This window comes from Musca domestica, unplaced genomic scaffold (genome assembly GCF_030504385.1).
Source record: "Musca domestica strain aabys unplaced genomic scaffold, Musca_domestica.polishedcontigs.V.1.1 8, whole genome shotgun sequence".
In the NCBI taxonomy this organism is placed as follows: Eukaryota; Metazoa; Arthropoda; class Insecta; order Diptera; family Muscidae; genus Musca; species Musca domestica.
Window position 1 is genome coordinate 700537 of NW_026712409.1, and position 21791 is coordinate 722327.

The 21791-nt window shown below is 39.3% G+C and overlaps 1 protein-coding gene and 1 long non-coding RNA gene across 2 annotated transcripts in view; both read left to right on the forward strand.

The window, feature by feature from the left end:
* The window catches only part of LOC131806583 (potassium voltage-gated channel subfamily KQT member 5), a 38964-nt gene extending 20183 nt beyond the window's left edge, over positions 1 to 18781 (forward strand). The window contains 15 exon segments of the mRNA XM_059130860.1: positions 1126 to 1187; positions 7240 to 7428; positions 7493 to 7627; positions 9933 to 10015; positions 10087 to 10262; positions 10328 to 10453; positions 10526 to 10636; positions 10707 to 10894; positions 13197 to 13390; positions 17776 to 17846; positions 17922 to 18049; positions 18127 to 18223; positions 18286 to 18303; positions 18305 to 18605; positions 18664 to 18781. Of these exon segments, the coding sequence (XP_058986843.1) occupies positions 1126 to 1187; positions 7240 to 7428; positions 7493 to 7627; positions 9933 to 10015; positions 10087 to 10262; positions 10328 to 10453; positions 10526 to 10636; positions 10707 to 10894; positions 13197 to 13390; positions 17776 to 17846; positions 17922 to 18049; positions 18127 to 18223; positions 18286 to 18303; positions 18305 to 18589 (1863 nt within the window). The 3' untranslated portion in view covers positions 18590 to 18605; positions 18664 to 18781.
* A 112-nt stretch (positions 18782 to 18893) lies between these two features.
* Positions 18894 to 19628, forward strand: LOC131806584 (uncharacterized). The gene is made up of 3 exons (XR_009344096.1): positions 18894 to 19034; positions 19100 to 19303; positions 19376 to 19628. It is a non-coding gene; the product is annotated as an uncharacterized LOC131806584 (long non-coding RNA).
* The last annotated feature ends 2163 nt before the right edge of the window (positions 19629 to 21791 follow it).

Here is a 21791-nt window from a genome sequence, read left to right on the forward strand (position 1 = left end):
GACCGCCAACTGTGCCATGGTTTCGAACATGGCTTAATGTTCCAAGTCCCAAGTCTGCCATCTTCGTCAAGAGCCCATAACAGCTTTCGGTTTGGTGACGAGGAAAATAATTTCGTTTGCTTTGTAATTAAATAAAAAAAAAACGTATCCATTCTCTCCAAACCCACTTGGAATGCAGAAGGTATTTTGTTTACATTACCCATTAATGGACGGCTCAGCTCACATTGCTCCCAAATGTTTTCTAGGTTATTAAAATCTATTAAGAATATATGTCACCAAATCCGTGGAACCGACACTGCCGTGCCGGTGCACAGGTGGCATCGCGGTAGCGTGCTTGAAAACATATTCAATTGTTGCAACGCTGCGTTTCGTTTTTATGTGTTTTGAAACGGTTGTTCTTGCTTTAGCAATTCGACAAAGCGAAAAAAGCTATGCAGTAGCAAAACATGCATTCGCCGATTTCCCCTAAAGATTGTGATTGTGTGTGTGTTTTTTAAATATTTAAAGCACAATGAAGCATATAAAAAAGTCTCGTCTATAGCTACGTGTGTGTATGTATGTGTGGGAGGAGGGTGGTATTTGTTTAATTATAAATTAAACAAATAAAACTAACCGGCCCAGTTGGACAACATGGCCTAATTGATTAAATTGGCGGTGAGGTTAGGTATACGCCCCATGAATTTCGATGCGGCTCTCTATATCAATATCAATATGAGAAACCCAGCCAGATTCCAACCCCCACGACTCGGATACTTGTTGTTGTGTGAAATGTAAATTGTGTTTAGGGAAAACACCGGCCACATTGTGGCCAGTCAAGATATTTCGGAACCGAGTGGCAGATTTATGAATTCAAGCACTTCATATTCGCCTTTGTTTGTTTTCCTTTTTGTGTTTTGTTTTGTTCACACGCTAATATCTACTGGTTATTGATTTTCACACATCCGAACAAAGCATTTGTGGTAGTCTGACAGGCGCTGGCATGATCATCATCGATTCGCAGGTGAAAAAGTCTAAGTCCATTGCCACTATCACTTTGCAGCCGAACTGTAGTCAGTTAGTTAGTTCAAGTTTAAATGTAAACATCGTCACTCTTTATTAAATGTTCTACACTTTTTTGTAATTTAGAGCTGCGACTTGCGGCCACCCATGGCAAATGACGTGGAAATAGCCATCAAACCGAAGGAAACGTAAGTCGCAAAATTTATTTCCTAAGTTTGTCAGACAATGCTAGTATTTAGTTGTATGTTCCTAGTAAATTTGAGGCCATCTGACCGAAGTTCGGTGATCATTTCCTGCATTCGAGTAGGCTTAGCTGTATGTTTAGTTTGCTTTTGAATAACGAAAGAAGAATTGACTTCTGCAGATGGAAGTCAACTCTATGGCTATTATAGACGGACTATGTGGTACCCTACATCACAATAATTTGGGGTAGTTTCTGTCGACTTGTTACACTTCTGGCTGGAATGAACGAATCTCTTAAGATGTATTCCATTTCTACTAATATTAAATATGAAGGTTTGTTCTCCAATTGTGAGGGAAATGGTGATGGGTGTGCTACAGCTAACATTTCGAGCTGTTACAAACTTGTTGGCCCAATCAAACACATAGTACCTCACATATAATTATATTTAAGACATTATTGCACTAAACAGTACGCTAGCGTCGATTTCCACCAACTTTCTTTTACAGCCGGAAAAGTACTTGAAATATGAATTAAATTTCCTCACTGCAAATACATACGTTATATACAGGGTGAGATAAAAAACTGCAACAAAGTCAAACACCATAATTTTTACATTTTTTTGAGTGAAAGCAAAAAATGTCGGAAATAGCATCAAATTTTGAATAAGTTTAGATTTGTTCGAATTGGTCACCTTTAGCACGAATTATGGCCTTCAAACGGCCAATGAAACCGTCACACGCTACCCGAATGTTGATCTGCGGTATTTTGGCCCATTCCCGGCGAAGCGCTTGGTTGACTTGATCGACACTTTCGTATTTTTTAGTGCCAACCTTGCTTTCCAAAATACTCCAGACACAATAGTCCAATGGATTGGTATCCGAAGATTTTGGTGGCTATTGTGCGCTGAAATTAAGCGAGGAACCTCAATTTGTAACCATTCTTGGTTGGCGCGTGTTGAGTGCGATGGAGCTGAGTCCTTTTGGAATGTCCAAGATCTACGGCTAAAATGTTTGCTTTAACACACCCCAGAATATTTTCGCAATAATATTCGGCATTTATTCTGATGCCACGGTCGATTAATACGAGCCGCTCTCCGCTCGGCTATTATGGCGGCCCACACTATCACCGTGGCCGGCGCTTGAGTTCTGGTGGCCAACCGAAGGTGCACATTTTCAGCTGACCTCTTTGGCAAGTAAATACGGTCATTTTGTTAGTTTACAAACTGCTGGAAAACGAATGTTTTCTCATCGTTGACGGAGAAAACCAAATTCGGCAGTTCACCACTTTCGGCCAAGCGAAGCAACTCTTTAGCTCTGTTGAGCCTATTTTCTTTCTGTTGCAGTGTAAGTTCTTGCACTTTTCGGAATTTCAATGGCTTTACTCCGAGCTCATTTTTCAACATTTGCCGAATGGAATATTGTGATACGTTTAGCTCACGAGCCATTTTTCGGCCACTGCGGCGCGGGCTGATGTTGCTGTTTTCTTCCGTTTACTTCCTTGACGTCGGGCTACATTAACAGTATCATGGTAACGAGCTAAGGTACGAGACACAAAAGATTTATTCACATTTAAATGCTGGAGTGCTCTAACGATAGCCACTTGTGGTTTTCCAGCCAAATATAAGGAAATCTTACTATCACGTTGGAATTCCATTAGGAATAACTTTTTTTTGGAAAATTCTCACCAAAATGCTTTTGTATATAATAATTTTAATAGACTAATTTTAACAGCTGTACTACGAGTGGCTTAAAAATGACAGCAGTCTGAAGTTAGTTGCAGTTTTTTCATCTCAACCTGTAGATGGTGCCTTCGATTTCGCATTCGCTCTAAACAAAGTCCCTACGAAATAACAAAAGTGATAAAGAATATCATCGTGTAGACGGTCCCATCCGACCTCGGTCCGTTCATTGCCAGAAATTGGGTCCAATTAGAAAATATTGTAATTAGCGGCTAACTCTGCAACAATGTCATTTCCTTGGTCCATAATTCCGGATATCAATTAAATCGATTCAAAATACAAACATCCTAATACATTCATCCACTCACGGACCCACATCCGCCTTGCCTGCCAGAAGTATTAACTTGCGCTTTATTTAACTTTGCTTTGATACGCCGTCCCCTCCCAAAACATTCAGGGAGTGACAATGACAAATCGAGAGACCCTATAACTATTATCTACGACAAATGCTTGAAATAAATAAACAGTTCGACAATGTTTTATGATTAAATGAAAAAGAATTCCAATGTTAGATAAGAAACTAACAACTTTCACTGAGTTAAAAAAAAAGAAACGAACGAATGAATGCCCAAAGTTTTTTTTTTCAAAACCATTAAATAGTTTTAATATTTGATTACTTTCTTATAATCCGTTTTAAGTTGCAAACACAATTTTGGAGACTCTGTCAATTATTCAACTTACAAAGCAATTCAAGCAATTTATGGAGATCCAAGAATGCTAAACAACGCACAGTGCTAATTATGCAATGACATGTGTCCACATACATACACACAAATGAATTTAGGTGCCCTCTGTGGGATAGGCACATCAAACAATTTACTTAACCCGATACTTGTACAAATACTCGAACTTATATTAGGGTAGTCAATAATAGCTCAGTGTTGAAACGAAAGCCTTGTTAAAACAAAAAGCAAAAAACACATAATATAAGATTAATGTCCGGCATTGTTGTTCGGTATTTTTTCTCCATGGCAAGAATCTCTGGACTGCGGAGTTATAATTCTAGTCTCAATATACGATTTAGATTGTGACATGCAGAGTATATAATGAAAAACACTACTTTTGGGTGTACGATCAGGATGGCCGACTTTCAACTCGACCCAGGGACTGTCATCTCAGGCCAACAAAAAAATATAAACCATAAAATACACAAACATATCATTATTGTGGTGACAGCCTCTGGCCATGGCATAGTAACCAACAACGTGTATTGCCGGAAAACAATGACTGTCAAAACATATATGACTTGTCACGAATTGCAATTCGTGCACCATACCCAAATATCTGTCATCGTCACGCTGCAACTTTAGGCGATAGTTTAGAGGAAATCGAACATTTTATTATTACCCCCTGAGATTTGACTGAGAATTCTCACAAAAAAAAAACTAGAACAGACCACATTCCCTCATCTGATATCGATAAATGTCTACATCGAAATTAATTTCAATATGCCATTTTTAGATTTATCGAATCGAATGTTAGAGTTCAACCAAAGACATAAAACTATAAAGACTGGACAAAATGCATATGGGCTTTAATTTTTCCATCAGGTAATAGATGGCAGGCGACATAACAGAAATGCATTGGAAATTTTAGAAAAATACGTTATTCCGATATCGCCGAAAATTGGCGAGGAAAAAAATATCAGGTATGATAGACATGCTCTCAAAAATCTATTCCAGAGCATTTCCTTGTACATTGAATCGATAAAATCGACATCAACCCTTAAAAAGTGTCAGCTCTGTTAAATTATAACGATATCGTGACATAACATATTTTTCTACTACCAACGCCATCTATTGATGAAAAATGACAATTATTATTATATTACAAAGACATAAAACTATAAAGATTGGACAAAATGCATATGGGCTTTAATTCTTCAATCAGGTAACAGATGGCAGGCGACATAACAGAAATGCATTGGAAATTTTAGAAAAATATGTTATTCCGATAGCGTCGAAAAATGACGGAAATACGCGGAAAAAAATATCAGGTATGATAGATATGCTCTCAAAAATCTATTCCAGAGCATTTCCTTGTACATTGAATCGATAAAATCAACAACAACCCTTAAAAAGCGTCAGCTCTGTTAAAATATAACATAATGCTATGTCACGATATCGTGACATAACATATTTTTCCACTACCAACGCCATCTATTGAAGAAAGGTAACAATGTAAAGTCCCATCTTATTATATTATATGTCTTTGTATATTATATGTTTTTGGTTCAACACAAGTTGTTTCTACTAAAATTTTCATTTTTATCAATCTATTTCGATATCGAATGCCAGAATTTGGCCTCTGTCAACTATTTGACCGCCTAATGAATAAATTAAAGATTACATTTGCAAAAGATATGATGTGGTCCATGGGTTTAAAATAAGTGTTTTAATTTGCATGTTATATTTAAAAAAGATAAGATTATCATGATCTGTCTGAGGAGATTCTCCCTGCTCTAAACTTTTTGCACCCGGGTGAAGGGCGCTATTTGAGATGCCACAGTTGTTGTCTTGTTATTTCAAAATTATCTGGTTCAATCCCATTGTTGATGTTCTGGAATAAATGACAGCTAAGTTCGACCAGGCCGATCTTTTAATACCCTTCTATATTTGGAAAGTAACACCACTGAAAATTTGTCTAAAAATGAACAGATGGCTAACATATAATGAAAATACGTAAACCTGTCATTTTGCTACATACTTTATTTACCAAATTTCCAAAAATTCTATTGGAAATAACTAAAATATGGAGGCTGTACGAAAATGCGGACCTTTATGGACAGCTCTCTTTCGAACACAAAATATGGCAATTGAGATCAATTAATCATCCAAATACCGAATATCGGAAGGTACGGTTAAATAGGATATAGACCACAATGTGGACCAATATGAACAGTTCTCTGCAAAAATGTTGGACATATACCCTCAAAAATACCTTAAATCGGGCGGTATTGTTATATATGAGCTATGCCTATGGTCCTTTCCGAATACCAAAAATTCTCCATACTGTAATACATTCGAGTAAAATGTTATCATCTCACTTCATTCCGCTGAAATGATTTTTGACAACAAACTTAGTCTACCCCCAAAAGTATGGTGGACGATATAAAAATTACGATCACTTATTGAGCAGACTTTGCAAATTACTCTTTTTCGTTTTGGGCCAATTATTTCAACGCCTGCCTTGTGGCCGATTTTTACCACCAAAATGGCCCATGCACTTGACACAGTAACGGAACGTTGCTGGGAATGCAAAGCGACCATCCACGCCATGGCAGTCGGCTGTCGACAATACTCAGCCATTTAAACCATGCCAGTTGAAAATGCCAATAAGCGATCGACACACACACGCACGCATACCTGTGAACGTACCTTCGATGGCAATCGTGACTAAACTGCCAAATGAATGATTACTCTTGTCTTCATTCATTCCAACCGTTAGCTCATTCCGTTTGCTAGCTGGCTGTTCGGCCAGTGCGAGGAGAAATCAGACGCTTCTCGCCACTTATCCTTATCTTTATGTCCGATTGTGTACCGAGTACTACAAGCGTATCTACCTACCGATATACGTATCATCTAGCCAAAAATGCGACTGGGATTGCGATGACGATCGCCAGTAAAGCTATTAATTTTAGCTGGACATGCATTTGCATGAGATCGCTCGTTTATTGCCCGTCGCGGTGGTTAATTAGTACCTTTGACGCTGACAGATTTTGGAAGTGGCTGACGCTGCGGGGACTTCCATAGAAAAGCAAAACAATGACGATGTTTGTTTCGAGAAGATGTCGATCGCCTTCTTAGCAGAGTTCTGTCATAAAAGTACGTCACTCTAGACGTATGTGCGTATATGTGTTTGTGTATGGGTCTTTGTGAAGGCGGGTGGGCTATCGGCCTGGATGGATCGCAACGCACTGATAGACTTGGCTTGTCACCTTAAAGTGGCGAAGACGACTACAACGTCGACGACAACAGACGACAGAGAAGCCAACGAAAGCGTCGGCCGAAACTGCGACGAAAATCAAAAGTTTTCATTTTTAATCGCCCCAATGTCAACGGCTGCGGTGAGTGTTGATTTGTGGTTCAAATGTGCAAGACGTTTTTGCCAGAACAGCATTGGAGCACTTGTTTAATTGATTGAGCCAATCTTAGGTCACATTCGTGTTGTCCCACCATGGATCCCGACAACGATCCCATAATCTTCTATCAGAAGAAGTTTAGGTTAAGGCAAGATCATCAACGAGTCACACCGATACACAACAGAGCAAAAGTGGTCCATTATAATGTCCGTGTTTCCGCCACCCCTCTCGTTTCAGGTCATGTAAGCTCATTTCACCTCCGCCGCCGGATCGTTTAGCTCAACCGCGAATGTCGCTACTGGGGAAGCCTATAAACTACAATCGCGGCAACCGCCGCGATGTCCGGTACAGGCGACTTCAGAGTCGCGTTTATAATTTCCTGGAAAGGCCCAGGGGTCTACCGGCCGTTCTCTACCACGTGATGGTGTAAGTAACCACCTTCGAGGCACCATCTGATAATACTTATTATTTATTTCTCCAATTTTTGCAGATTCCTCATGGTCTTTACCTGCCTGGCGTTGAGCGTATTCTCGACCATAAAAGAATACGAGGAGGACGCTTTGTATATATTATTTAGGATGGAAATACTAGTTGTCATTTGGTTCACAATGGAATTTTTTTTACGGTAAGTAGACCAATTGATACACGATTGAGTGATGAACGCCCATTTTGGAGACTACATGGATATGTTTGAAAAGGTCACCTTGAATAGTGTCCGAAACGAACGAAACGATTCAGAACAATTTCAACATCAGTTTAGTTGTGTCCAAGAAAATGCAAATGTTAATCCCCAAAGAAACCCATGAATTAAACAGTCTATTAAAGGCTTGACGGAGTTACACACCTAGCGTCAATTAGAATGAAGGATCGTCCCAACTAATATCAACCGACTAGCTGGGGAGTGGTTGGTAAATAACTCAGGTCCAATAAAAATCAAAAATGAAACGAAACAGACACGTAAAAATAAGAGGAGAAATCTTAGATAAAGACTGTGTCTGCGGAGGTTATATTTGTTCAGTATTTGTGCGTCATTAGAACCAATGCGGGGAATAAGGGGGCATGCGGCAAGCTTGATTAACACATGGCTCCAAAAAACAACTTGTGTTCTATTTATTTAACAATAAATTAGCTCGGAACTTTAATTACCTACTAATTGGGGAATTGCGGAATGACGTCTTGGAATATCTAAAGAACGCAAACGGTCGGCCGCTTTAACACGACCGTGATTAAAACCGGCCTCATCGGCGCACAAAGTCCAGTGTATAAGGGGTCTTAAATCATATTCATCGGTTTCATTCAAAAACAAATGGGTAAAATCTTTTAAAAAACAAATACCTGAATTCAAAATAAAAGCGATAAATGGAGAAGCGATTCGCATAGTTAGTAAGAGTGTCAATAGTGCAAACAAGAACTTTTCTTCAATTTGATCAACTTTATGGAAGAAAATTCCAACATCGACAGAACTACTATGAAATCAAATTTCAAGAAGTTTCGCCCTAATTGTTTCTAGTAAGCTTTTCTGCTGAACTTTTTGCGACCTGGTAGGACATTGATCGTCTTCTGTATCCGTCCGTCCGCTCGATTGTACATATGCATCCTTGGCAAAAAAAAATCTCACCTCCAATGTAAAATAAAATGATTAATTTTAGCGTGTGTGACTCGGAGCAATGATTTCGGGAATTATCGTAATCCCAAAAAATTATAGCGGTACTCGCTCACTTTTCGTTTTGTTGCCGCTCAGGATCTTATTTTACGGTTCGATATTTTCAGACAAATGGTAACAGAAATTGTGAATTCAAATGGCACAATGTCCTATTTCACAATTCCATACCCCACAAACTTTTCAGTTCGTGAGAAACTAAAGTGTTTAAGTCAAAATCCCAAAACCTGTTTTGTAGTTAAAGTCAAAAAAAATCGATAAAAATGTGTGGAGCCCAACAAGTATTTTACTTTATTTACCATATTCCGACTGAAATACGTACTATATAGACCTGTGCTTATAGATTGATTTCATATACGTCCTTGGGGCAGCATAAATCTAATGTATGTTTTTTCGATATAGATTTTCGGAATTTAGAGGTTTCTTCAAGATTTGTAATATTTCGTGGTGGGCTCCGCGAAACTTTACCCTCAGTTGCCTGACATTTCTTTGGTACGATGTTGGCTTTGGCAGAAAGTCTACGTTGAAGTGCATAAAAATTCGGGCACTTTATGGCTTGTGCCAAATTGAATTTTATCTTTGTGACCAAAAATAGCATACACATACAGACCACAGAATAATTTGGAGGGTTTCTTTATCGAATCATAAAAATGTTATAACTTGCAGTTGTTTCGTATGTTTGGTATATGTATGTGCTAACAAATATATCAGCCAGATTCTCGTTTGGTTTCAGTTTGGACGTTTTCAGTTAGGCATGGTATCTCATTACAACTTGTCTACTTTGCTGGCGTTAATTAAAATGAAATCATAAAACCATTCTTGAGATGTTTCCACACCACTACAAATTGCTTTACAAAAAAGATCTGGTGTGCCACCTCAAAACAAAATGAAATGAATTATTTAACAATTATTTAAATTATTTAAAAACTGCTTCTCTCAACAACGTTTAATAACTAAGCTACATGCTTTGAATAGTTGCTTTATATTTGCTTATAAATAGATGGGAATTCAATCAAAATAAAATGTCCGAGCAAGACATGACAGAATTTACGAAGACCCCTACCAACGAGTTTTAAACCCAATCAACGTGCGATGCTAGACAACGGTTTTCCTCCCTTATTGGATGCAACGCTGTTTCTCTTTTTTCTCGGTTATGAGCGAGAATCGATGAACAGAGGAAAACATATATGGGGTCCCCCTAAATTTGGATTCTGAAAACTAAAAAAACTATTTAATCTCTTCACCTCTTTTTCCTTTGCAAACATTTCAGGCTGTGGTCATCCGGCTGTCGCTCGCGATACCAAGGATGTGTGGGTCGTCTGAAATTCGTAAAACGACCATTTTGTATTATAGGTATGTCAGTGCTGAGCTGAGTCGTCACAACGTGTCGTCATTCGTGTGGTCAATGTTCGCATTTCTTTCAGATATTATTACTATAGTTGCTTCCGTAGTTGTATTAGGCATGGGCACATCGGGCCAAGTGTTTGCCACGAGTGCCCTAAGGGGATTACGCTTTTTCCAAATCTTGCGAATGGTACGCATGGACCGTCGTGGCGGTACCTGGAAACTCCTGGGCAGTGTCGTATACGCACACAGACAAGTGAGTATATGGCCCACTATCCCGACGCGAATGATTCTAATTGTGTGTTTGAATTTCGTCCGCAGGAACTTATAACCACAATGTACATTGGATTCCTAGGCCTTATTTTCGCATCGTTCCTGGTGTATTTGATGGAGAAAGATGTCAATGACAAGTTCAATAATTTTGCACAAGCTCTATGGTGGGGTGTGGTAAGTGAATCGCTTTGCCGAATGTGGCTGCAAACGTTCGATGAACTTGATCTGATTACATCTTATCCTTAGATCACATTGTGTACGGTGGGTTATGGTGACATGGTTCCAGAAACGTGGCAAGGCAAACTCATAGCCTCGTTTTGCGCTCTCCTGGGCATATCATTTTTCGCTCTGCCAGCGGTAAGAATTATCCACCGGCTTAGTAGTCAATGAGAATGTGAGTGACGACAAATTTCATTTTCCATTGCAGGGCATTCTGGGCAGCGGATTTGCCTTAAAGGTCCAACAGCAACAAAGACAAAAACACATGATACGCCGGCGTCAACCAGCTGCCTCGCTAATACAGGCCTTGTGGCGCTGCTATGCAGCCGACGAACACTCATCATCTGTGGCCACTTGGAAGATACACCAGGTGGCGTTGCCCAGTCCACCAGCCTCGTAAGTATCATCGTTTATCCTATTCTCGATCCATACGAACACACTATATACATACCTACATACAAACATACATACCTACATACAATGAACAATCGTTGTGATTACTAATCAGTCATTCGCCCAATCGATCACTCGATCGAAGCATTCAGAGATTGAATTACAGAACAATCGATCCAATAAGTCAAACGAAGCGTTCAATCAATCATTGGATGATGTGTTTGTGACAGCACCAGGTATGTTAGGGACTCCTCCAATCTTTTTTCTCACGCTATAGCTTTGTCAATCTTTTTTGTAACTTGAATTGAACTCTTTCGGCCACTTTCTTATGTTCTTTGAATTTCGTTAAGGCTCTCTGCTGCTTTTGAACAAGTTGCGCGGAGGGCATTAGATACTCTTGCCGGAGTATTTGAGCTGCGGACAGCGATGCAACTGGCCCAGATGACATGTTACGTCGCCCGTCCGCAATTGCAATGGAAAATACTCCTGCCAGAGTATCTAATTGAGGCAAAAGGAATTAATCTTAAACACCGAATTCCAACCCTGTACTCAAGCGGGAAATACTCTGCAGATTCCAGATGTGGGAGGTGGCCCATTTCCAATTCGATTCACACTGAAAATGTATGCATGGGGTCTAAATCACATTGTCATCCGAACCTCGAATCTAATCCATCTAGCCCATTCTCCTCCTGCCTCCTGTTACCAATTGACTAAGCGAGTTGTGTCTGTTTGTTCTGGTCAGTGTGCGAGTGTTTTCATTAATGCATGGATGGGTTCTGTATCATCGATCGATTATCTAAAACCAAATCAGTCGAATTCAGCTCTCTTTTGATTTGCAATGACAAAAATTAATCATTTCTTATGTCTTTTGGTTTCTCGATTTTTTCAGTTCTGAGTATTGGGATAGACTGTTTAAGAGTTTAATTGAATCTAGGTAAACTAACTAACAGCAACGAATGCATCTCAAACTCACAACCACACCTTTCGCCAGTACTATCTTTTCTCTAAGATCTCGCCTTCACCTTTCGTAACTTTCTTTATACATATTCTATTGCATAAATACGCCAGCTTTTAGTCCAATTGATGCGACAATATGCCGTCGAACGTCCAACGCTAAAAACAGAACAGTTTCAAATTATTTAAATTTCCTTTTCAAAATTTCACCACTACTGTTTCGGCTTTGTTGTGCTACTTGCAGAAATATTCAAAGAGCCACCACCCAAATGCACCGCGAATTTTTCAAACCAAACCATTCTCACAAACAAACAAACAAACAAATCCCCCTCCCACACACACACACACTTTATAATTATGCCTTGTGTCGCACCGGTTTATGCAGAATCAATTTTCCAATCTAAAAATGGAGGAGACTCATACGCAGCATGTCATACTTGGCACCGTACCATATCAGAGCCACGTAGGAATTGAGTCGATCTTGCCACGTATTATTTTGCCAGACCTGCTGACATGCCATGGTGCCGAGGTTGGAGTGGTGCTTATGTGTCTCCCCCTGAACTATATGTGCCTGCCCATGAAATCTTTGGTAACGAATGTCTTCTATAATGCATAAAAGTCGGAGCATAACAGACTGCTGCCGGGTACCAAAACGATCATACAAATTATCTGTGGACCCACGTATCTTCCGATAAATACATTTATTGCAAAACTCTTTGCCCGTGTTGTGTAATAGTGGTTGTCAATGAAGTGCATAGTCGCATGTAAAACGTTCGTGTTTCGATAGAACATCCATCAGGAAAATACTTTGCCTGATCTGCATAGTATAGACGCTTGGACCTCTCAAAGAGTGTAAATAATATTCCATGAATCTACATTCCTCAGTAAAATGTAGAAAACATGGCTTACGACCATGGCATCACCGTATTAATCCTTAAACTAGTTCGGCTGTCGCAGTGCAAAATGTCTCGCTGGGTACACAAGGAAATTTATTTGATGTGTGCTAAAGCATGTGACAGTGGCGATTGGTCTAAGGTTTAACGTTTCTATCAACTCTATGATCCACTACAATCTTGGGTTAAAAATGTATTTTAGTTTTACTTTCCGAAAAAAAAATACAAACAAACTTTAGAAGTATCGCTTGAAACATGCCCGACTTTGCATTACAACTTATCAGTGAAGGTTACACAGCCGCCCTGAAGTTGATGGCTTCCCTCGCAGACAGATCGGGAAGCCGCCAACTGTAGAATTAGTTGCCTGTTTTACAACTGTAAACATTACCATACTAATTGTAATCATTTTCAAACTCCATCTGTTTACGCCATTTTTTGTCAACACACCACACCCGCAGACGAGCCTCATCTAGTTTTAAGCACAATGCATCATTCGTGGCCCGCCTTCCAACCATCAGACGACACAAGCCACCCACATCTACCCAATCGCCCGGCGGAGACAGTCTCAGCGTCAAGACAGCAGTGGCCACCAATCGAGTTTCCCGCTACACCCGCAACCTACGCGAGTTGAACCAATCTGTGGAGAACCTTGGTGAGTAGTCCAGCCCAACCTGCGGGCTTTTTCATATTTAGCGTACGTGCATGTTATTTTCAATCTCGCTTACTTTCTTCCCTTATTTTACGCTTCAATTTTACCCAAAGTTAAAAGAACAACAACAATTTTTTAATAATTCTAACCGACATTAGATGCGTCCTACACCCCGTTGTGTACATCGCAGCAAGCTTGTCGCCTCGCTGGCTAGCTTTTGACGTGCTGAATGCCAAGCGGCAACTTAACACAAACAACCATCAGATGATGTCTGTTGTGATAAGGTTGTCCGAGCACCGCGTCTGTACATAAGTCACCAAACACACGGGCTGTAGGGAGCTCCATATTATTTTTGAACTAAGCAAAGATATAACTACAAACAAATGAATAACTCCCACTTTTCTACAACAACACCACCAACAGAACTATGTCCAAAGTCTTGGTTTTGACAGAACTCATTTCAAAATCCGAACTCCCTATTGTAAAATCGACATTCGTGGCAATCCAATCGGTCACGATCGCATGATTGATGCAATTGATCCTTTGAAGTGAGTTGGAAATGCAGGATCAAGACCTTGGAGACATTATATACTTGTAAATATTATACTGTGTTTCTATATACATATTCAGTTATTTCAATTACCTTTGAGTTCGGGATGCCAACAGTATAGATGTGTATTTCGAATACGATGTCACACAAGAGAGCCACTTAAACCAGGATTACCGCGCTTAGGGACTCTGCATGAACGACACAATACACTCTGTTTGTAAATCGATTTAAGCACTCTCTTGACCAAACTTGTTTAACAGATTCAAATTAAATCCATAGAGCTGCGCCTCTGAAGGAAGGGGACGTTGGTTCGACATCGAAAGTAAGTTGTTTAGCCTTATCCTGAATCTCTTACTGTTTTCCGTAAATACAAAGACAATATTCCATACCGAAACCTTTCTTTGATATTGTATCACATACTTTATTATATTGTTACTCTTCTATTTCTCTCACACACCGATTTTCACAAGTAAATGTTGATTTCAATATACAATCCACATATATATACGATTCTCTCTTACTCTCTCTGTCTCTCTCCTTATAAATATATATAATCCATTTAAACTATTTTAATCCAATCAGATGTTACTGTTTCTTGCTATTTATTCCTTGAGAGTCACAATCCAAGTATTTACCTACATCTTTCAATGTCAACACAATGTTATCTTTAAGACCGATTGCCCAAACTGCTCGGATGTAAAGCAAGCTCGATGTACTTCTACTGCAAAATACTCGTATGTTATCCTGACTGCGTTATTTAAAGATTACTCCCACCCACCTGTGTTTTAGAACAAGTTAATGTTGAATGTTATTCTTATTATCCTTATCTAGCGAGAGAGGAAGCATGGCATTTTAAACGTGAGATTCATTTTCTTTTATTTTATTTAAAATACAACATTTATATTTGCATTCAATCAAACTAGAAGTGTTACGCAGAGGTATAGTTTTGTAGGACGACATATTCAATGATGTGTCCAACATTCACTTCTACAGTGTATTGCAGGTGTAGGAATTCCCATACTTTATATGAAAATAGCCTAAAATCAAACAAAAAATCTTGAAATCGGACAAAAGTATCCATAACCAGCTGTGAAATGCACGAAGATAGGCAGCCACGGTGAAATGATTTTTCAACAGCCTTGTCCTACCATTGTTCTGCTCTATCGTGACCATTGATAAATCTTGCCAGTAACCACCAAGTGCATAAACATAATAAAGACTTGTATAGATTATTTACCTCATCCCTGATATTTCAAAAAGCTTCGGGTTTCATTTTGTTGCAGTTCCTTCTACGTACAAAATAAAAGTACGATCAAACTACCTGAAGATTAAATTGAATCCAAAGCAAATAATCAGAATGAATTAGACATTTCAACTAAGTTTTCTTTATACGTCTGGCCCAGGCGAACAATGGTATCTCTACATACATGCATACGTATCATAATTATTAGTTTACTATTTAAAAGTTAAATACTCTTTATTTTCCGTTTTTATTGTTTTCAATATCTCTTGATTTATCTCTGTGCTCACATTTGTGCTACGAACCGACCAACGAACCACATTTACCACAATGGACATTTTTAAGCCATTACAAACTACATTACCTAGCAACAACTAATATCAACTACCACCAACCAAACCTACTCTGAATATATATTTTTTTTTTAATTTGTGAAACAAAACGATTAACAATAACCGTTTTTAACAGAGAGCATTTATAAAAAGAAACAATTTAAACGAAAAGTTTTCCTTTGGTCTTTTCTTGTCAACAAAACGATTTATTGTTGCGCTTTCAGAAGTGGTACCAAAATGGACGGTCGTTGAATGCGAGTTTCAGCGAAGACTCGGTCGCAGATACCACTTTGTTGAAAAAGAATTCGGATGGTAAGTCTTGCACGTCTCTTTTGAACCGATGTTTGTCATTGGATGTTGTTGTATAAGTGTTGTATTCCGAGAATGTAATATGTAGAAGTCGTACGACAGTTGTGGTACGATAAAATGCGATCAGTTCTTCCATATTCTAATATAAATACGACATACTACCATATATATATACCATGACAAATAGTATGAACCGTTACAAAGTAATGCCACTGGGACGAGGACACAACGTTGAACAAAAATATGAAATGGAGAAGAACGAAGCGGTTCTATTGTGTACGTCGTTGTTAGATTCAAGTCGAGAGAAAGTTCCTTTTCAGATTCGGAGTCCGTAGGTGCTAAATAAAAACCACATTCAATTGCCATAAATATCTAAAATAATACATTCACATTTTGTGTATACCATTGGCAGGGTTGAGCCCCCGATTGCTGGACAAAATCGCAGAAGGCACAGTTGGGTCTCGCTGAGCAATTTAGATAGTAAAAATCCCACCGAAGCCATTCAGCTAAGTCAATTCAAGGGACCGGGCCGCGATGCCGACAGTGCCTCAGTCAGCGACAACTGTGATAGGGCAGAGCCTAGCCATGCCGACTGTAACAACAAGAATAAAATGATACTCAGCAATGTAACTTCCATACCCATAGTGCTTTGCGGACTCCTACAGGGGGAGCTGTTCGGCTCGAATTTCTCTCTGGGCCGGCAAAATGCCAATTGCAATGGGAACGGTGAACCAACTGAACGTGCCTTATACGAAGAACACAAAGCCTACATACAGTCACAATGATGGGCGACAAAACAGCCAAAACCACAATGCCACACGATTCACCTGCGAAGGAAGTGCGTACAATCCCTTGTAGTGCTTATTTGTAGAACACCCTAAGACCAGGACAAAAGTCAAGTGCAAATGCTAAAGTCACATTCACTGTCTCCGAGGGCTTCGAGTGAATCCTTTGAGTCGTGCAATGAGCCAACGCTGGAAATTTATGGATTCGATGCTTTGCCAAGTTTTCGAATTGTAATTTGATTTGAATTGAAATCTTCAAACCAAACATGATCACTGATTGCACTCACAGATTGTTGGCCCTCCCTCTCCCGCCCATTGTCAATGAAATTCGAAATGGGAAAAGCATTGTCTTTGTATTCTTCAGTCTGGCTCATCAGTCTTGGGAAACAAAGCTCGAAGGATTGGATCGTTGTCTCATAACCCATGTAAAATAAAATGTAGCAATGTACCGATGTTCAATAAAGCTCTCGTCTCTTTTCAGTGTGTTTTTTTTTCCAAACTAACTAAAGTCGTGCCAACCCAAACTCCAATACCCTCCTTTCCAATATGAAAATATGTTGTTTTTGACTTTGATTCGTCCGCTTCTGTAACATACCATTAGTCGAATGACCTAAAAATTCCTTAAATGACACTAATCCAAGAAATATCTCACCGACACTGCATCTATCACCACATACCTCGCTCGCTCTTTCTCTCTGTCGCCGCCCTCTCAACTGCACACACAGTACAACCGCAAACACCCCGAACACTCCACTCACCCAGGGGTTGACCACTTGAATTGTTCAGATCGTAGCTCCTTCCGACCAACACACCATATCCCACAATCTGTCTATCGCATGCACCTTAGATGTCTGTATATTGTAGCTAGTAGACGTAGAACCGACATATTCTGGCAGCACCTAAAGCACGGCTGTTCAAGCGTAGATCGATCCAAACTGTTGATTTTGTTCCGATGGTGATGATGATGTATTCCATTATGCTTGCAGTAATACAATCCACTAAGGGCGTCATCATCGTGGCCAAAATTCTGTATTTAGATTTTTGTAAATTGAAATGTACTTTTGTAGTTTGAGAATTTCTGTCCGACGTTCTGGTTGCATTCAAAGCTAATAAAACTCCTTGTTTTTCTATTCGTTTCTGTTTGCGGTCATTGTCTGACACGACCCCTGTAGACGAAGATGATGAGCCACGCTGCACTCAATTGACAAATAAGCACAAGACTGCCATACGTTTTATTAGAAAGGTATGTACCAAAAATTCTACCGCTGTATACACGACAACGTTATAAATGAACAATCTTTCGGTTTCTCTTCCGCAGCTTAAGTATTTTGTGGCCCGTCGTAAGTTCAAAGAAGCCCTTAAACCATACGACGTTAAAGATGTCATGGAACAGTATGCCGCAGGACATGTCGACTTACTGGGTCGTGTAAAAAATGTTCACGCCAGGTAGGCCAATCAGCTTCGAACCTATTCCGTTGATGACACTTATCTCCTAACTTTTTCCGCTATCTACTCTCAAATAGGCTTGATCAAATATTGGGAAAGCAAGGATCTAAATCAAAAGACGCTTATGCTTCGAAAATTAGCTTAGCTTCAAGAGTGGTCAAAGTCGAAAGACAGGTAACAAACAAGCAAATCAAATGTGTGCAGCAATCCGAAATTAGAACTTCTACGATTTACAGGTTGCCGATATTGAAGAGAAAATTAGATATTTTAATTAAAGCCTTACATGGAGGACCGTCACGGTTTCAAACACTTCCCCCTACTCCTCAGGTCTCAAAACATTCCAACAATAATAATCACCTCCATAATATCATCGAAAATAGTCAAAGTGGTATTGTAAATACAAATAAGAAAAGCAATGAAATGGATAAATCGTTCAGCCAAGATGGCAGATGCTACTACATCAACGGCGGCGTTGGCGGCAATGGCACTGGATCAAGCATCATCATCGACGTCGTCGCAGGCACAACAAGGGACCACTGAACCTGAATACACAAAGGTATGTATGTAGCCATGAATATATCTGCCAGATCCAATAAACCACTTTCCCTCAACAGTCTTCCCAAAACAGTTCATATCCTCTGTCGGTCGACCCTAGGCCGATATCTGTTTACAAACAACGTGGTAGTGATGGCTTCATAGCCGAAATAGAAAGTAGATCGAAGAAGCGGGTACGTTAAGGTAAAAAATTATTCATAAATATCTATACAGTAGAACCGCGATGATGATTCGAAGGTTGAATAACTAAAATCGTTGAGATTCTACGGTAATTGGTCATTAAAAGGTACATTCCTTATTTCTCCTTCCAGATCAATATCACAACCTTATGATAAGGTGTGTCAAGTGGATGAAGTATCCATATCGATACCAACAACAGAGTCACAATCGCTCGGATCTAGCCCGAGCCAGCAACGACCTGAAAGTTCAAGTAAGGCCTTCGAACCAATGCCTGGAATTTCATTCAAACTTTAAGCACATCCTCTTCCATTACAGTTATCCTAATCGATGAGTATGAAGATGTCGAAGAAGAGGAACTCAATGCGAAGAGGAATTTGACGAATACCATCCGTCTTGGGAAATCGACAGTGATGCCATTGTCGACGCTGATGCCGATGTGGACGGCGACGAGACAACTGAGGACACGGCCTTACTGCACCGACCACACGTACTGCTATTGTAATAACACCCATTAGTCCCGTAAGTCAAACCACATGTTTCCCTGCCACAAAGACATGCTCAATCATGTACCATTCTGTCTGTCTACCCCAGGTAAACTCCGCACATAATCTCCAAAGTATGGATGACCAAAGTAATGCTCCTACAATCAATAAATCAAATTTACTATCGCCGGATTCCGGATAGCAAATGTAATATATTTTTTTATTATCGCTTACAATTTATACTCTTGTGTTCAAAAGTAACTAAAGTTAATAATAATAATAATGATACATAAAAAAACAAAACCAACAAACATAGAAGCGTAAAATAATAAAAGCAAAAATACATTATGTACCTACATACATACAGTTGTGTTATCTTGCGTTCTGTTTCCACACACCTGAGTTTGCACCAAACAAAATTAATAATTTAATTTCACTACAACAGAAAAAGAATTTTTCACTTATTAACTTGTAACCGAAACAATTTCGTACTGGATAATTTGATTCGCTTCTATTGTGACTGAAATTTGGGGCAATATGCACGAGTCGCAATTAGTGGCTAACGTATCGTGGGACAATGTTATCGATAGCAGTTTGTTGTTCCAAAAACAGCAAGACTACTAGTTTTGCAATTTTTTTTCGATATCACGAAGGGAAAATTGTTAATAGTTAATTTATATAAACACTCAAATCAACATTGTAATTAACTGTGAGGACACTTAATGTTTATGCAAATGTCTACAACTTTGGAAATTGTGTCATACGCCATTATATGTACATACACATTTCTTTTCCTCATTACTTTAATAAACTGATCTCAACAACAGGTTATGGGCCTACATTCGGCGTAATTAAAATCGTTTTTTTTTTTTTATTGGAAGTAAATTGATAAAATCATGGCTGCATCGTACACATTATTTCCCAAATTGTCAATCTAATTACCATGTCTGGAAATTTAACATGGAGTTGCTGCTGCTGGAGAGGGAATTGTGGGATGTTGTGTTGGTAATCTGCCTGAGGAGCCGGATGAAAAGTGGTTGATTCGTGATGGGAAGGCAAGGGCTGCTATTGGGTTGGCTGTGGAGGAATCACAGAAAATACTCATAAAGCAACTGAAGACGGCGAAAGCTTTCTGGGACGCCTTGAAGAAGCATCACGAGAAGTCAAACATAACCACAAAGTTAGTCTGCTTCGCCAAATGTCGTCGAAGAGGCTGGTTAGTGGTCAAAGTATGGAAGACCACATCATGAATTTTTATCAATTGTGGACCGTTTGCGTGATTTGGGTGAGAAGATGGAAGAACACAAGCTGTTGCATTTTTGCGGGCCCTTTGCCGGATGATTACAACCACCTAATTTCATCATTAGAAATGCGTTCGGAGAAGATCTGACGCTCGATTTGGTGAAGGAGAAGTTGCTACAGGAGTTCAGGAAACTGTCAGGTGAACATCAAACTGAGGCTGCTTTTAAAGTGCAGAAGAAAGTTTGTGCCAAAATGTTTTTCATGTGGAAAGCCGGCCATATGAAAAAGGATTGTACAAACAAAAATCTGCGAAAACAACAAAAGCCAACGACAATCGGGCCAATAAGTGTTAAATGGCAATAAAAATGTTTGTTTTGGTATCACAAATGTAAAAGCAAATGGCGATTGGTTTATTGATTCGCTGGCACTTGTCATATGTGTAGTGAGGAGACATATTTTGACAAAATTATAAGCAAGTGATGAATGGTGTATTTGGCAGATGGTACAATTTTGAAGGTGACTGGTTTGTGGTGACTGCAAGATATTTGTGAAGGCAAGGAAATTCGTGTTCAAATGTACTATTCATACCAGAGCTGGACGGGAGTTGACTGTCAGTTCGGAAACTAACTGCTGAAGGTTTTTAAGGTGTTTTTTGACAGAAATGGTTGTTCAATTTCTCTGGGCGGACATGTTCTTGCGAAAGCTACTTTAAGGAACAATTTGTTTGTGCTGAATCAGTCTTACAAAGCAAATATGATATCGAAATGTAAGAGTGACTGTATTCATATTTGGCATCGTCGTTTTGGCCACAGAAGTCATCAAGCAATTAGCTCAACCGTTACTAAAGAGCTTATTCGAGGTGTGAGCATAAAGAAATGTGCTTGTTTGTTTGATTGTGAGGTTTGCTTGAGAGCAAAGCTTACACGAGCACCCTTTCCAAAGGCTCGGAATCTAGATCGGATGAAATTTTAGATGGTACATTGCGACTTATGCTGCCCCCCTGCAAATACAACCCCTGGGGAATCGTTATTTTTTAACTCTGATTGATGATCACAGCCGTTATTGTACAATATTTTTCATTGCATCAAAGGATTTGGCCTACGACAAATTTAAAGAATTTATTGAACAAATGAGAACCAATAGGAAAACGTCTAAAATTCTTAGAACTGATCGTGGTGGAGAGTTTTTAAATAAAAGATTCAGAGTTTTTCAAAAATAAGGTATAATTCACCAGCTCACTGCCCCCTATACTCCTGAGCAGAATGGAGTTGCAGAGAGGAAGA